This window comes from Nelumbo lutea, chromosome 2, assembly GCF_056320005.1.
Source record: "Nelumbo lutea isolate HS-2025 chromosome 2, American lotus-T2T, whole genome shotgun sequence".
NCBI classification, from domain to species: domain Eukaryota; kingdom Viridiplantae; phylum Streptophyta; class Magnoliopsida; order Proteales; family Nelumbonaceae; genus Nelumbo; species Nelumbo lutea.
The window spans coordinates 4,678,862-4,695,510 of NC_142685.1; the positions used below are offsets into that span (position 1 = coordinate 4,678,862).

The 16,649-nt window shown below is 38.0% G+C and overlaps 1 protein-coding gene across 1 annotated transcript; it reads left to right on the forward strand.

Moving 5' to 3' along the window:
* The first annotated feature begins 734 nt into the window (after positions 1–734).
* LOC148868199 (protein SLOW GREEN 1, chloroplastic-like) lies at positions 735–4,941 on the forward strand. Its single transcript, XM_088972953.1, has 2 exons — positions 735–1,999; positions 4,385–4,941. Exon 1 carries the CDS (start codon positions 915–917, stop codon positions 1,935–1,937), a length of 1,023 nt encoding a protein of 340 aa, XP_088829079.1. The 5' UTR covers positions 735–914; the 3' UTR covers positions 1,938–1,999; positions 4,385–4,941.
* Positions 4,942–16,649: the final 11,708 nt, after the last annotated feature.

Below are 16,649 nucleotides of genomic sequence, written 5' to 3' on the forward strand. Positions count from 1 at the left end.
CTTTCAAGTGTCATATAATTTTCTTTATCAACCATCCAAACATTGACAAAAAATTAGCATTCTCAAATCCTTGCCTCTTCTATTCAAGAAAATTGAGGTCACTAGAATGCCCACTCAAACGTGACCCCAACTTTCTTGAATAAAAAAGGCAAATATTTAGGATTATTAATTTTTTGTCAACGTTTACATGATTGATAAAGAAAATTAAATAACACTTAAAGGGCATTTGTGTCTTTTTCAAATACCACTTAACGGATGGTTAACAGCTAGTTAACGACAGATATTAGATTATCACATTTTAAAATTTTAAGTACTGAATTATCGCATTTTAAAGTTCAAAGACAAAAGTGACTCTATGCCTAAAATATATTAGATTATCACATTTTAAAATTTAAAGTACTGAATTATTGCATTTTAAAGTTCAAAGACAAAAGTGACTCTATGCCTAAAATATAGGATATTAATCGGGAATTTTTCATTAAACAAAGTGGTTTTGATGGGCTAAAATTATGTCATATCTCTCCCGACTGAACCAACCAAACCCACTTTAACGTGATATGGATCCCGATTTACTGAACCCAAACCAATGAAGCCCATCCCATTCCCATCAGTGATTCAGTGATCAGTCATCACATCCCAATTCCCCATCTTCACACTGGTGGGCCGGGCCTGAATAGTGGTAGACCTGGTGGTCACTTGTCAGGTTGACATGTTGGGCCTGCCGCCTGCCACATGACTTGGGTATTAAGCTGCTGAAGCGAGCTTCGGCTCAACATCAACTGGGAGGGAGGGACGACTACGACGGACGGAGTGAGGGTTTTGGAAATGCCTCCCCGGCCCTCGCTCCGCACTCCTCCTCAGTAGTTTAGTCAGTCCCGGCAAAACACCGAGAAGAAGAGCAGAAGAAAGGAGGAATGGAGAGTCTGGCTAAAGTCTACAACCATCAGCAACCACTGTATTGCTGTCCATCCTTGTCAAGATCCTCAAGATCCGTCTCCTCTATTTCCTTCACCATCAGCAACCAATTTAGTCCTAAAACTTGTATCAGAGCCTCTTCTACTCCTCTCCCTCTAACTCCCCGTCAAGACCACCACCCGGAACCACCATTCGATTTTCTAAAGCCGCTTTCTTCTCTCCTCAAAACCACCGGCCTCGTTCTCACACTCACCGCTGCCGCTTTCTTCTTCAACCGCTTCAGCAAACCCTCATTCGCCGCTCCCACCACCTCACCCACCGACGTATCCAACGAAGCCGTCTCCGATGAAGAGAAAGAGCGTACCATCGAAGAGTATCTGGACTCCCATCCTGATGATGTCAAAGCCCTCAGGTCCCTTATGGATGTCAAGATCAAAACTCGCAAGCTTCAAGAAGCGATCGCCATCATCGATCGACTTATCCAAATTGAACCCTCCGAAAAAGAATGGCCTTTACTGAAAGCTCACCTTCAGAATTACAGTGGAGATGTCGAATTGGCGAAATTAGGCTTCGAAGAGATTCTATCCAATGACCCTCTTTTTGTTGAAGCTTACCATGGTCTTGTAATGGCAACGTCACAGTCGGAGTCTGATGAATTGGGAGCTGTATTGAAGAGGATTGAGAACGCTATGGAGAGGTGCAAGGAGAAGAAGAAAGAGGATTTGAGGGATTTTAAGTTGTTGGTCGCGCAGGTTAGGGTTATTGAGGGGAATTATATGGATGCGTTGAAGGTTTATCAGGAGCTTGTTAAGGAGGAACCCAGGGATTTTCGGCCGTATCTCTGTCAGGGCATTATCTATACTTTATTGAGAAAGAAAGACGAGGCAAAGAAACTGTTTCGGAAGTATCGGCGACTCGTCCCGAAGGAGCACCCTTATGTTAGGTATTTTGATGATAATATGCTTGCAACAAAGGTGCTCTCGCAAATGGCGGAAAATCAGAGAGTGGGTTCTAAGAGCTGATAAATGTGCAGTAACTCTCCAAATTTTTGAGTAAGCGGAAAGGGATTCGGCCTTTGCAAATGGTAAGAGTGGTTTATTTAAGTAAAATTTTCTTATATATCTATTAAGAATTTATGGTTTCCTTTTTCAATTTGTAGCTGCCTAACGCAAATTTTGTAGTTGGTTATTACTTATTAGTGGAGAATGAAAACAATCTTTGTTGTCAATTAATCGGATGTGGGATATGGTGAATTTGCTATCTTCATGTTCAGTTACACAACATTGTGTCTAGTATGTTGAATGAGCCCATGTCTTCCTCTGGATTTTTACAAGTGGCGTCTAACTTTGTGCAGGCATGAGCCTTGCCTTGCACCCTTCACTTTTAGAACACTAGGGTGATGTAGTTGGGTTGAGTTTTTTGGGTAGGGGGTGTTCTCTGCCCGCTTCAGTTGCTGTGATGCTGCAAATGCTAGCTTTAAGCTAGAAATGGTCATCATGTTTTTAGGATCTTTGTAATGCAATAACATTAGTTGAACATAAAGGCGAGAGCTTTAGGTTTGACTGCATATGATTTGGACGATATGAAACTAACATGACATTTGGTTGCAAACAAAATGGAAGAAAGGAAAAAGAAAATCCAAAAGAAGTGGCTTTCCTTAATTTCATTAACAAGAGAAACCAAAGACGGAAAAAAAACACTGATACAAAAGCAGTAAGAAGAGGAAAAGAACTAAGACAAAGTAGGAAGTTAAAATTTTCTCTTTTCTCTTTGATCTATTTTCTTTTCTTTTATTTTCTCATTCTTTTCAAAACCAAAGAAGACAAAGAAAATTCTTGTATTTGTTTTCAGAAAGTTTCTTTTCCTATTGTATTAAATTGGTGATTATGGAACTTTTATTTGTAAATAAATGATGACAATCATGCATCAGAGCTTCTTAAGGTGGGGATCGTCTTGCCCAAATCATCATCAGGATGAAAGTAGTGGACCATTAAACCTGGATTTCTCTTGTCATGCTCTCAATGCTTTGAACTTGAGCATAAAAATGGTTCACTACATGGGCATGAAAATTTAATACCTTTTGCAAGATGACAAGAACATTATTTTCCTGCAGACCAAACTGATAGATGGGACTTGCATTGGATAATGGCCATAAGAATTTGTATTTAAAGGGAGGATTAGATACCCTCAAAATAAATACATAGGATGCTGTTTTCCATACCTTGCCACTCATTAAAATAGGGTAGCTTAATCTGGTGGGAGCTATTTATTTTGCTAACTGTTTGATCTTTATGAATCTGAAGTATATGGAGGTTTTCACTCTTGATGCTGTTTTCCTTGAGAGTTTCCCTTGATCTCTAATACTTTGTAGTTGGGTGGGAAGTTCAATCTTCCCACCAGGTTCAGTCCCAGCAGACATTACTGCATTCTCCTTGACTCTTTCTTCTCTTTATTCTATTGGAATTAACATCTATATGTTCTATCATTCTGCAATAGGTTTTGATGACATTTGGTATAAGCCGTTGGCAGTGACCCATTATAAACCCCACTGTATCACACCTCATGGAATGAAGTGCATCCTTCACTGGCATGTTTGTGATATACAAGGTTTAAGAAGTTGGCCTTGGACTTTTTTTTGTCCAATAAATAGATATCTATGTATGTCTGCCAAAAAATGAAAACATAGGCTTCGAGCATAAGTGTGCTGTTTCAAAAAAAAAAATATAGCAATCCATAATTTTCTATTAGACAATGAATTCAGTAGTAACCATACTAGTGGAGATATTCAAATTCTTCACCTAGTAGGCTGTCCGTTGTCATGGTAACAGGCCCTTAATTTTGACTCGTTTAGTTGTTTTGTTTTGGAATTATTTGGTTCAGATGATCTTCACTCTCTTATTAGTGAAGTTATGTAAATAGAAGTGTCAAAAGCTAACCTACTTTCAAAGGGAGAAAAGGTGAAGAAGAGGAAGGCACATGACCTCTACTGTTGGTTGTAGCTTACTGTGGAGTAGTGTACAAAAGGAGCTGAATTTACCTGTGATTACTCCCCAGAAAACCATAGATGAACCATCATTTGCAAACCCACCTGAATGCCATGGCTTTGGGCATCTGAAACTTATTTTATCTGAAAAGCTAAGTGCCAATATGGCACACTTTTCCGTCTTTTACTGCATGCCATGGAAATGAAGGGTTCTCCATTTTATTAGTTTGATTAGTTCACAATTGGCATTACCTAGTGGGAACAGGAAAATTAAATCTGCCAAATGTGCAGAAAGTGATAAATTTAATAGGCATAATTATGTGAAGCGTATATATGTTTGCAATTTTGGTTTTATGAGATAGAGAATTTATATGACAAAATGAAATTGAGAATTCATCATCATACCGGTAAACAAATTGCAACGTAGCATATGGAGTGGAGATAACGAAAGCAAGAAAAATAAGTAAGTCAATGGTTGAGGTGCAGGTTCCTTAAACTTCTCATGGTAGGCCAGCGGAGGTACTATGGTAAGAATTACGAATAGAGGCGACCCTTGAGAAGATTTTTACTAATTACTGGACATGGATGATGAATGTGAACGTTACCTAGAGATGCTGCTGAAAAACAGGTTAGCATGTCAAGTGTATACCTCGTCTCTTTGAAATCATGTTAGTGGAAGTAAATGTTGAAAGATTGCCATTGCATGTGTACAAGGCTGTAAGTATAGAGGTTTATGCAGATGATATTATCATAATGTGAAATTTGTCTCCTACTTATAAAAGGGAGCAATTTAGTTATGGAAGGCTGATATGGGAAATAGGGGCTGCTCTGATCATGTTATACTGCTATCTGTTGGAACAATTTTGTTTGTTTTTTTTTAAGGTTCAGCTTGGAATAAGTACAAATACAAATATGTAGAGTACAAAACCTTGTATTTGTATTATTTTGTATGCATTTGCACTCTTCAAACTAAGCATAAGGCTGTATTTGGATGTGATGTAAATCAAGAACCGATATAAAATTTACATCGGTTTGCTTTTGTACATGTTTGGTAAACAAGTGTAATCATTATCAACGTAAAATTACATTTCTGTTCAGTTTTGCATGCGTTTGGATGGAGTGTAGTTTTATGTCGATTATAGATGAAAAACCATATCACATTTAAAGTTTTACAAAAGTTACATTGATTTTATCGATGTAAAACTTAAATAATTTTTTACATCGATTTCAAAATATAACGGTCATATATACATTTAAGGTTCAGTGTAAAAACGCAGCCTAAGCCACAATCCATTGGAACAATTTTGATGCTTATCATGCTGTATGATCATATTGCCATACAGTAAACGTGGAAAGTGTGGAATGGCTTGTAAATGAGGGGATTCATTAAGGATCTTGTGCTGCATGGCTGGAAAATTGGGTCGATATCCATCCAACCAAATTATGGTCAAATTAATTATTTAGGCAAACAAAATTTCGAGTATTATCTAGTTTTGGATGGGCCCAACCATTTACCCACCACCACCAAGCAGAAATAAGTCGAATAACAAATAAGGCAGGTCATGCAGGGAGGGCCTCAGTTCCTTGTACCAAACCCTTTACCTGTCAATCTCTATCATTACCATTAGGAAGGACGATGTGGCGAATATAAACTGTTCATTATTCTCATGGAGGACCACTTGTTCATTGGCCAGGTGTTCATCGCTCTAGTACAAACCAGCTTTACACCTTGGTCTGTAAATGGTGTCTGTTTGTCTCAATTTGAACTTAAAATTGATCCAGTTATGTTGATCTCAAGTTTCAAAATATATCGGGCGAATTTATATTGCATTTTTATATTTTTTTCTATTTTTTTTACAACTGGTTTAGAGGGGCTGGTTTAGGTCTCATTCTCTGAATTGGTCTGACCCTGATACATCTACTGTATGGGTGTATCGGAGGGGTCTCAGAACGATACGTATCAGTTGATACAGGTCATTACGTATCAATACTTTGAACCTTGAGTGATCTAAATTCAATCTAAATCTGTTAGTTCAGATATTAATAAAGTCAGTTTGGGTCTAGATGTCACCCAATTTATTATGAGTTAATGACCCATTTACATAGTCCTACATCCCACCCTGTAATGGTGATTAATCTAAGAGATATTGACTGTTCTAAGTTTTTTTTTTTTTAATATTAAATTTGGCAAGTGTTTTGAGGCTAAATGAAAACAGCGTGCTCTGTCAAGGTTCTGAAATAACTTGTAATGTGTTGTCAAAAAAGTAAAAGAGTAGCAACACGGAAGAATCCTAGGTTATTTTGGGAGAGTTTCTGTTCCACATTTCCACCCAAGCAGATATTGCAATGACATGGCATAAAATCTATGAATAGAATAGGGTGTAAAGAATTTTCAACACCAAGTCCAATCCAGTAGCCACAAGATAACCATTCCGAGCATTAAAAATAATAAGGATAATTTTTATGGGAATTCGTATGCCTAGAGGGTAGAGGCAACTGATGAAAGTTAAAGCTAGCATTTGGGAGGCTTTTTCCTCTCTCTCTCTCTCTATAAAAGTTTTAGCAGAAGGCACTTTCAGCGACAACAACATACCCCTTTTTTAAATAGATTTTTGTTTTTGTGTGTATGTGTTTGAATCTTCTAAATATGTAAAGAGGTCTTAGTTCTTTTTTTTTTATGAAATAAAGATATTTATTTATTTGGAAAAGTGGCTTGTTCAAATACGATAAAAACCAGCTCCTATTTATTCAAACACAATTGCATGTAACTATAAGTCAATTAAGGGGTGTTTTGTAACGTGGATGATAAAATTGGTGAGTATGGACTAGTCCACACCACACCCTATAATAGAGACCAATTCACAACATACCACAGTCTACATTTGTTCTTAATTGTAGATAAAATATGTAGATTGGATCAGCCTATACCGACAGTGGCATTATGTAGTCATGGTCTAGACCAGTCCACACCACACTTTTTTATTACATGTATCTCATATGCATTTTATGAATGACCTAAACATTTAATCATAAATATCTAATTTTTGCATTTTATATGATAAATATATTAAAAAAAGACATCAATAAATTAATATTATCCAATAAATATTAATTTTAATAAAATAATAATAAAATAATTAAAAATAAAAAATACATTTTAAATATTTAAAAATATTATTTTATTGAAAAAATAAAACTAATTAATAGTTTAATAATAGAAATATTAAAATATAATAATTAATAGAACTAAGTATACATTGGTATACAATGGAGAGGATTCCGTGGCAACCCACAGTGGCATTATGTAGGCATGGTCTAGACCAGTCCACACTACACTTTTTTATTACATGTATCTCATTTGCATTTTATGAATGACCTAAACATTTAATCATAAATATTTAACTTTTGCATTATATATGATAAATATATTAAAAAAAGACATCAATAAATTAATAGTTTAATAATAGAAATATTAAAATATAATAATTAATAGAATTAAGTATACATTGGTATACAATGGAGAGGATTCCGTGGCAACAAGATATATACTATATAGATTCAAACTTTTAATTAGATCCTTGGAGAAGATAAAAGCACCATTATCAACAACCATATTGATACCTCAAGCAAATTTCAACAAACAAATCAAAAATTAATGATCAACCTTGATAGCATCCAAATCGTGAAAGAAGTTGCTAACAAATTGTTTCTAATAGTTCGATTCTTTGTTTCTAACAATTGAGTTCGATTCTATGTTTCCAACTACAAGTTCGATTCTATGTTTTTCTTCTTAAGAAAAGCAACAACAAAGAAAGATAACATATCGGTGGTGGAGAGCTTTGGTCGCAGAGATCTTCGGCAGGCGACGGAGACCTCCAATGGTAAAATGATGTGAAGCAAAGTCGGAGATAGGGTTTCCAGGGAGCATGTGAAGCAAGATATCAAAGTTAAACCATGGATAGACCCCCTCCACAAGAAAATGGCATGGCCAATAATATGCGGTGTGGACAAGGTAGGTCCACAATATAGTATGGATAGGGCTGGTCCATGATATAATGTGGACCAGTCCTGTCCACGACCATCCAAACACCCTACTCATCTTGTGGCATGGACCGAAACGGTCCATCCACGAGGTGAACACAGAACCGAACACCGCCTAAGTGTGGCAAGTAGGGTGGATTCGAGCCAAGCCAGGCCGAATAGTACCAGGCTCAAGCTTGGCTCAAGACTATTCTACAAGGCTCAAGCTCAGTTCGAAACAGAACCTTGAGCTCGAGCTCAACTTGAGTCAAGAGTTCATAAGCTCAGTCTCGGCTTGGCTCGATTCATTTTATATTTTATAAAAATATTTTATAAATATTTTTTATAAAAATAAAAATTATATATATATATAATTTTTTTATTTTATATTTAAAAAATTAGGAACTATAGGCTTGCGAGCCTCATGAGCCGAACTCTAATAGGCTCGATCTCGGCTCATTTAATAATCAAGCCACTGAATTGAACTTGAACCCGGCTGAAACTAAGCCGAATCGAACTTTTCACAAGCCGAGCTCAAACAACTCGTGAAAAACTTGATTCGTTGCCACCCCTAGTGGCAAGGTAGTGATCAAGCTTTCAAAGGTCTGACGTAATGGCAGGAGAGAATAAATTGGCTGAATCCCTAGAAGGGTTATTTACATATCCTTTGATAAAGGATCATGCTCTTGTAGATTACCGGTTCTAAAATTTCGGTGTTGAAAAAAAGAAGATGAGAGAGAGAGAGGGGGGAGAGAGTCTTAAGGTGTTTGGGTTCTAGGTCCCCGTTTGGGCATGTGCCCCTATTTATACTATTTTGACTAGTAAGGATCTTTTCTAGAGCATTCTAATGCTAGAGCTAAATTTGTTACATGGGGTTGGACAAATCCAATTCCGTTTTCATACCGGACCAACTAGTTTTATGGTGTTTTATACATTCATTATTTATTGTGTGTTTATTTTCTCACTCTAAACACCGCCCCCCCCATAAAAAAAAATAACATATTGGGAAATATATACATTTTTTTCTGATATAGCAATTATGTTTCTTTCATAAAACAAAACTATATATGTACATTGGTGAAACACCCCCCCCCCCCTACCCCAACTAATCTGCTTTAACTGATTATAGCATACACTTGGAATTGAATCCTGTTTGACACTAGGATTGGAGGGTTTATTAGTACGAGGGATGGACCGCCCCCTCCTCCCAAGCAATACTGAGTGGACATATTTATATTTCTCTTTCTTGATATAATTATTCTTAGTAAGGAATACGCATGTGAACTGTATTCGAAAATCCGAATTTGAATCTTAGATTTGGCATAATCGAATTAAATTCAGATAATTCGAATTGGATATTCGATCGAATTCAACTAATTTTTATCGATTAAATTATTGGACCGAATCTGGATATACATTGATCCAATCTGATACATATCCGAATTGATTATATATATATAAAGAAGGTTAAAAAAAAGTAAATAAACAATTTGAGATTCTAGGTTCTCGAATCTCATTGAATCAAATGAATAAAAATTGATGAACATTTGAACCTCTCCTCCAGTCTCCCTCTCCTTTCAAACCTTAACCCTAACCCTCCCTTCATCGTTGCCGCCTGAGCAACCACTATCACCGGCCACATCAATGATTTGGCAATCGATGGTCGAGTACCCATCATTGGCCATTGCCCCACATTGTCCGCCTCTCCTTAGTCCTCTCTCGTCTCTCATCTTCTCCTCTATCTCTCATATTTCGAGATTGAGACTCAGCATTGTCATCGCCCAAGCAACCACCATCATCAACGGCAACGTTAGTGATAGTGGTCGAGCACTGGTCATCGGCCACTACTGTCTCCTTCACAGCTGCTCAATGCCTCAAAGCCCTCAACCCAAACTAATACTGCAAGAATGTCATTGTGCCAATAGTCCAACATCACCGTCCAATACTATCATCGCATTCGCATCAATCGAATTCGAATTAAATAAAATATTCGATTTAATAATCAAAATCAGATTCGAACTACAATATTTGATATCCATTAGATATCAAATCGAATTCAAATATTATTTTATTCATAAGATTCTATTCGAATTCGATCCGTTTAGAAGTATGATGGGTAAGTTATAATACTATGACTGGTTGATATAGAAATATTAAAATCAGACCATGGCAACACTAAATCCTAGTATATTAAAGAGGGAGACAGATTCATTGACCTCAGTAGTACTGTAAATATGATAGTGATAGTTCCCGATTGGTTGAACATCTACCTTTACAAAGTAAGCGATAGATATTGTAGACACTTCTAGAGATATCTAGACCAGGGAACAGCTTGATATAGACTATTTTTTGAATACTTGGTCCAACCAACTTTATTAAGAAAATCATTAATCTTTGTTGTATGATTTGCATGCCAGTATGCATTTAGTAAAGAAGGCCGACCGGATGAATTTCCTTTTACATCATGGCATAGGCCGTAGGAGGTGAGAAAGTGAGAAGGCGAATAGGTGAGTACTGAGCAGGGGGTTGGCGTGTCAAACTTCACAATTTTTGACAAATAGATGGGCTTTATGTCAGCATGATTCCTCATCTTACGGTAATGTGACGGTTGCATAGGGAATTTCCACAGACCTTGTTCCCTTTTTTTTTTTTTTTTTTTAAAGTCCAATCCGATGATGAATGACTCCCATGCTATTCTTCAATTCAGTGGGTAGATGTAGATCATTTTGTTTGGTTCATGTCGTATTAATGCAATCAAAATACAAAAAATGGTGGTAAATAAAATAAGCCCGGATTCAATAACTGGATTAAGTAAAGCAGAAACATAAATAATGGCAAAACATCACTACAACTTTGCTTCATATGTGGAGCACAGTGAATGGGGTGAAATATCCTTGCTTTCTGATTTCAGCAAATCTCCGGTGTATTTATATTTCCACCAACAATCTGTTGCCTGGACTTCTGAGGAATGCAAAATTTGCTCGCCCGGATTCAATAACTGGACTTACCAAATTTTTGCTATTTGGGTCCATCTCCATCATACAGAAGTAAAGTAGTGAAAATCAAATAAACCAGAGTTTCTTATTTCAGCCTTCGAAAAACACGAAATCCAGTAAAGCTTAGCTTTCCAGTTGCAGCTCAATAAGACAGACAGGTATTCCAATTGGATTTCATATCATCCCTCCATCAATTCCCAACCAACACAACATTATTCCTCCACAAAAGCCTCCCTCAGTCCAACTGTCCGATTGGACCGCTTGAGTTCATGACCACCAGGCACCAATTCCCAAATGCATGGTTCATTAAATTTAGAAGTATGCCTGCTCAACTGACTACTGACATTATTATTATTATTATTGGATTGAGTCAGTCTGGACTCTGGACAGTCCGACCGCTGCTTGCTTTCCCACTTCACAGTTGGTCCTTGTTACAGGTTTTTTTCCGTCTTTCTCGCATGAAAATTGTTCTCTTTTTTGGCAACCATTCCATTCTTTGTAGCCCAACTTGAACGATTTTCTATGTACCTTTCCTTACCACATCCTTCATGAAAACTCGGGCCGATAATCGTGTTATTTATGCATTTGAAATTGAAATCACAGCAGGAAGGAAAACATGGACACCGTCGCCTTTTTCTTTTTTCTCATTGATAACGTCGCCTCTCGCCTCTCGCCTCGCATATTTTGGATTTTGGATTCCCAAAAATCATAATGAATGTTTTGATTTCTGAAATCTGAATGCCTCGGGTTTTACAATCACTCCATTTTGAAAACCCAATAAGGTCAGCAAAGTAAACTAGATGTGTATTGTTTCCATGTGCTTGTGTAGTTTGATCTTGATCATTAATGGTCAGCTAAAAAACTCAAAACTTAGCTGATGGATAGTTGGAAGATATTTCTAATACGACATCAAATCAACCCCACAACATCCTACGCTGTATTGAAAACATCTCCCGACATGTCCAATGGGGGCCACATGCTTGAATACATTCCATTTCCATCACATCCAAGATTCCAATTGACTAATGCTGAATGAATAAGACTCAAGGAAAATTGGAAATGGGGCAGCTCATTAGCATTAGGGTTAGGGTAGGCGCTACTGCAACTTTTTCTTTGGAGGTGGCCTAAAATTAAAATATACCACTTTTTCCATTGTTTGTCTCAAATTACAAGTACTCGTCATTCTTTGTATACAAGTTTTAACAGGATTTACAAGTTAATAAGAATATATTCAATACAATACCTGGGGCATCACGGGGCAGGTTACAGGCTCACAGATCAGTGAGGTCACGGTGGAATCCAAAGTCAAAAAGCATTCCTCACGTGCGGATTCCTAGTCAATCAAACCTGAAAACAGGGGAGAATAAAAAACGGAGAAGTGCACATTTTTTATTTTCGCTGCATACCTCTATACATTCAAAAGCTCCATAACTCACATTCTATTCATCAACGCCCGTCCTTCAATTGGCATCAATTTCGAATTAGCACCTATTTATTTAACACTACTTTCAACCTATAAATTCAAAAATTGGCAGGTAATGATTTATAATACTGGACAATACAGATGAGTCAGAGCCATGGATGGGATATACATATATCACTTCCCGTGAATCCCTGATTGATGATGGAGAAATCAAATCAGGAGATCTCACATTTATTTAACTCGAAAACATTTCATCCTATACATAATATTATGCAGGGGGATGTTCCCAATTCCACTTGCAACAGCGCTGACGTAATTTGATGTGTATTGCTGTGACTCCACTCTACTCTAATCACTGCGTCCATTCAACATGGATCCATATCAATACATCCACAATTCCATATGTAGGGATGTGATTGATGGTTTTAGCCCAGCGCCGTTCCACCGGGAAACGTGTGACGCCAATCATTTAGATTGAGCCATTTAGGTGGAGGAAGAACATGAGCCAAATAGCCAATTACAATTTGCCAAACAAGTACGACTTTGTTGATTGAATGATAAAATAATAGAATACATAAAGTTGTAGGGACCGGACGGTCGGACGGGGGACCCAAGTTGAAGTTTGGACACCAAAGACAAAATTCCCCGAAACCCCCATCAATCCTATACCCTTCGTCCTCTACTTTCTCCGCAACCAAACAAACTATCCCTTTCAAACCCCCAATCCTACTCCTACCACCTATCATTCATAATACTTGGGGCAAATTTCTTAAACTATATGTAAGTTTAACAAATTGATTAAATTTACCTCTATTATTTCAGTATTGTCTTCAAGTATCTTTATTGTTTCTGACAATTGGTTAATTTTTTCTTATTGTTAGTATTCGCTTAACAAAATGATTAAAAAGATGATTTTATCCATCATTTAGAAAACTTAAACTCCTGGATCAATGGAAGACATCATCAATGATCTTCAAGCTCAACCGGCAATCCCATTGTCAGCATCGTCAGCAGCCCTATTTTGTTTAAACCCTTATCACTATGGCATCATCTCTTGGAAATGAAACCCATAAACCTTAGTTCCTCCTTATCTAGCACCTTTTCACATTTTTCACTTATGCAACAAATATGTAAGTTCCAAGAATCGTCATTGTTATCGCCTATTTGGGTAAGTACTGGACAACTTGAAGAAGCTTAAGCTTGATTTTCGAAGGCTTTCTTTCTCTCTTTCATTTGCTTTTTTTCATCGCTGTCATCAGATGTCCCTTGGTTTACTCCGCTCTTCAGTCCTTCCACCATTTTAAAGATGAGATAGGGAGAAGAAAGAGATCCTTGGTTTGGTCCTTCTTAAAGTATCCCTACTGTCTTAAACTCCTCCTCCTCCTCCTTGTTCTTCTTATTCCCATCAATTTTTTTTTTTTTTTGTCTCCCTTGCTTTCTACTCATCGTTATCGAACTAGCAGCGGTGGGAACTCTCCCCATATCTCCACCCTAATCCAATGAGAACCCCATTGTTTTGGTCCAAACAAGACCCGAAGGGTTACCATAAATTGAGGGACTCGGGAAGAAGGGCTTTGGGCGTGTGAGGTGGGTCTTCGGTTCAATAAAGTGGGGTGGTGATATGTGGCAGCGAAGAGACTAATATTCAAGCAACAACGGTGATGCGAGGCATTGTTGCAACCATTGGAGCGATATGTTTCATCACCGCAAGCAACAACAGACCCCTCCACCTCCTGTATGTGTACCTTGCTCAGCCCTTCATGGGCCGGGTAGCCCGACAGGCTGGCTTGGCCCCCGGACAGGCTTGAACACACATTTGAGCTCATGGGCTTGACCTCGGGCCTAAAAGACCGAGCCCGACTATGTTGCGGGCCAGGCTTAGGATTTATCAAAAAAGCTCGACCCAACCCAAGCTATAGGTTAAACCCAAAACCTTAGCCCTAAATATCTTAACCCCTCTCTTCTCAGTCATTTCTTTCTCTTAGTCTTAGCCACCGAACCTCAATTCTCTCTTCTTAGTTTTCACAGTCACAACCTCACACTCTCAGGCAGACAAAATTGGCAAACACTCACTAGCGCAACCAATGAACTCCGGCAGACCGGTGGTGAGTCCTCTCTCTCTCTCTCTCTCTCTCGTTCCTCTTCTCATTTCTCCTCTCTTAGAATCTCAGATGCGAACTCAGGCACCGGGGAGGCGACGAACACAGGCATCGACGGCGGTGGTGGTGAACATTCATCGTTTTAAACTCTCAAACCCCTACCCGAGCTTGACTTTCCCCTTCCCACTCTGTTCATGTCTTCTCAAGTGTTTTCTTCTCTGACAAACAGGCCATCAATTTTCACTTCTCATTCTCAATTCCTTGTCCCTCTTAATCGTTTTTCTTCTTTGATGATCTCCAACGAACATAGGCTAGCAGCTGCTACCATTCTTTTTCTTGTTATTTTCTTTGGTGAACTTAGGCTAACACCTCAACACGAACTCAACACTGGCAAACAGTCACGCAAACTCAGAACCGGTGACCATATTTCTATTAGGTCGGGTTTCAGGCTTTTTATTGGGGTTGGGCTTAGGCCCAAGTTGTAGGCCCGTTGGTCAGGCCGAACTCGGGCTCGAACCTAACAAAATCCTGTTTATGAAGAGTAAAAGTCCGACCCGGCCCATGAATAGGTCTACTTGTACACAATTCATCCACCAATGTTCCCTCCTCTTCTTCAATATAATCTCCTTCATCTTCTTATTGAACGTGCCTATAAACCCAGCTAGATCTAATCGATGAGCGATCTCGTGACGTAACCCAAATATCAATGAATGAAACTTGCTGATCCAACTTGCAAAAATAAGCAATAGAAAATTATCCAAGACACAAGCCCTTGAAGCAGGGTGCAATGAGGGACTAGCTAATCTGAAACGAACTTTGACCTATCTTCACTCTTTTTCACACAAAACTTTTTCATGCTTTGGATATAAGCCGCATACCCCTTATATATGAGGCTCATTCTCTAACATTTCCTTACGCATTTAATGCTAACAGAAACATTATAAAAGAACCGTTGGTTCACTAGGTTAAAGCTCCTCTGGATTGAGACAAATGTCTCATTGATCAAGGATCTTGTCACTTGACCATCCAGTCTATATTAGACCAAATGGTCCACCATTGACCTAATAGAGCTAGAATGAATCTGATTAATAATCTAATAATAATATCTCTACGCAAGAAATACTTATGTAGAAAACAACCAAAAAGATTTTATTTTATAGAAAATAGATAAGTAATAATATAAGGAAAAATCCATCAACTTGTGGCTTGTCATATGTCCTTTGTATTCTCGAACATGTTGATAAGTGAGGGGCCTATGGCCACTCTTCCAACAGTTACATCTCCTACTAGATTTGGCATGGAAAAGAAAGAAAAAAAACTTATCTAGAGAACAAGATTTCGCATATGCAACATCTGTGGCCATTGCTCAAAGGACTCTCAGCAATGGTCGACTTCACATCTGTAGCATTCGTGGCCAAGCACGTCGTAACTAGGCTTTAATTTCTAAGCTCCGATGGTTGCCGAATTTTTCAAAGAATCTAAGAATATGGGATTGTCAGAAGAAGAGCGGTGGCGATTTCTCTCAGCCGTGGTTGACTTCATCGTCTTCGACATGAAGGGGAATGCAGAGTGGCGACCATTTCTCTCCACCGTTCTCTCTCTCTCTCCTCCAGCTTCCTTCTTCTAAGAAAATAACCTCAAATATTATTCAGTTATAGATTTTGCAAAGAAATAAATCATATCTTGGAAGCCTTAGATCCCTCTTCTACTTCAAACCCCTCGTTCTTCCAGAAAAGCGGTAGTATAGCAAAAAAAAAAAAAAGAAGAGGATAAGAGAGAGAGACTGGGGGAGAACAAGAGTGAGAAACATTTGAAAAGGTATTTTTGAAAAAAATCGGTCATATGTGATGGAATGTGAGGAAAAGTTGAAGGTAGGGAAGATTTTAAACAATTGTAAGAAACAATAGGTATACTTTTAATATAATGCTAAAACAATAGGGCATATTTAGTCAATTTCTTAAGAAATCTGGCCCAATACTTATTGGCCTACTCCTATTACCTTGGTGCCCAACCATTTTTTTGTTGTTATTTTTGTAAGTTCAAAGTTCAAACAAACAAGAGGTAGAATCGGTTTTCTTCGTTTCTGCTCGTGTTCGTAGTAGGAGTTGAGTTTCTTTTCAGTACGAGTGCTTTGGACGGATGATATCGTAAACCTCTTGATGTTTCTGTGAAATTAGTGGTCTAGATGTATGGGAGAAAGGAGTACCGGAAGA

Coding starts and splice junctions, on each gene's coding strand:
- LOC148868199 (XM_088972953.1), top strand. CDS start 915: ATGGAGAGTCTGGCTAAAGTCTACAACCATCAGCAACCACTGTATTGC.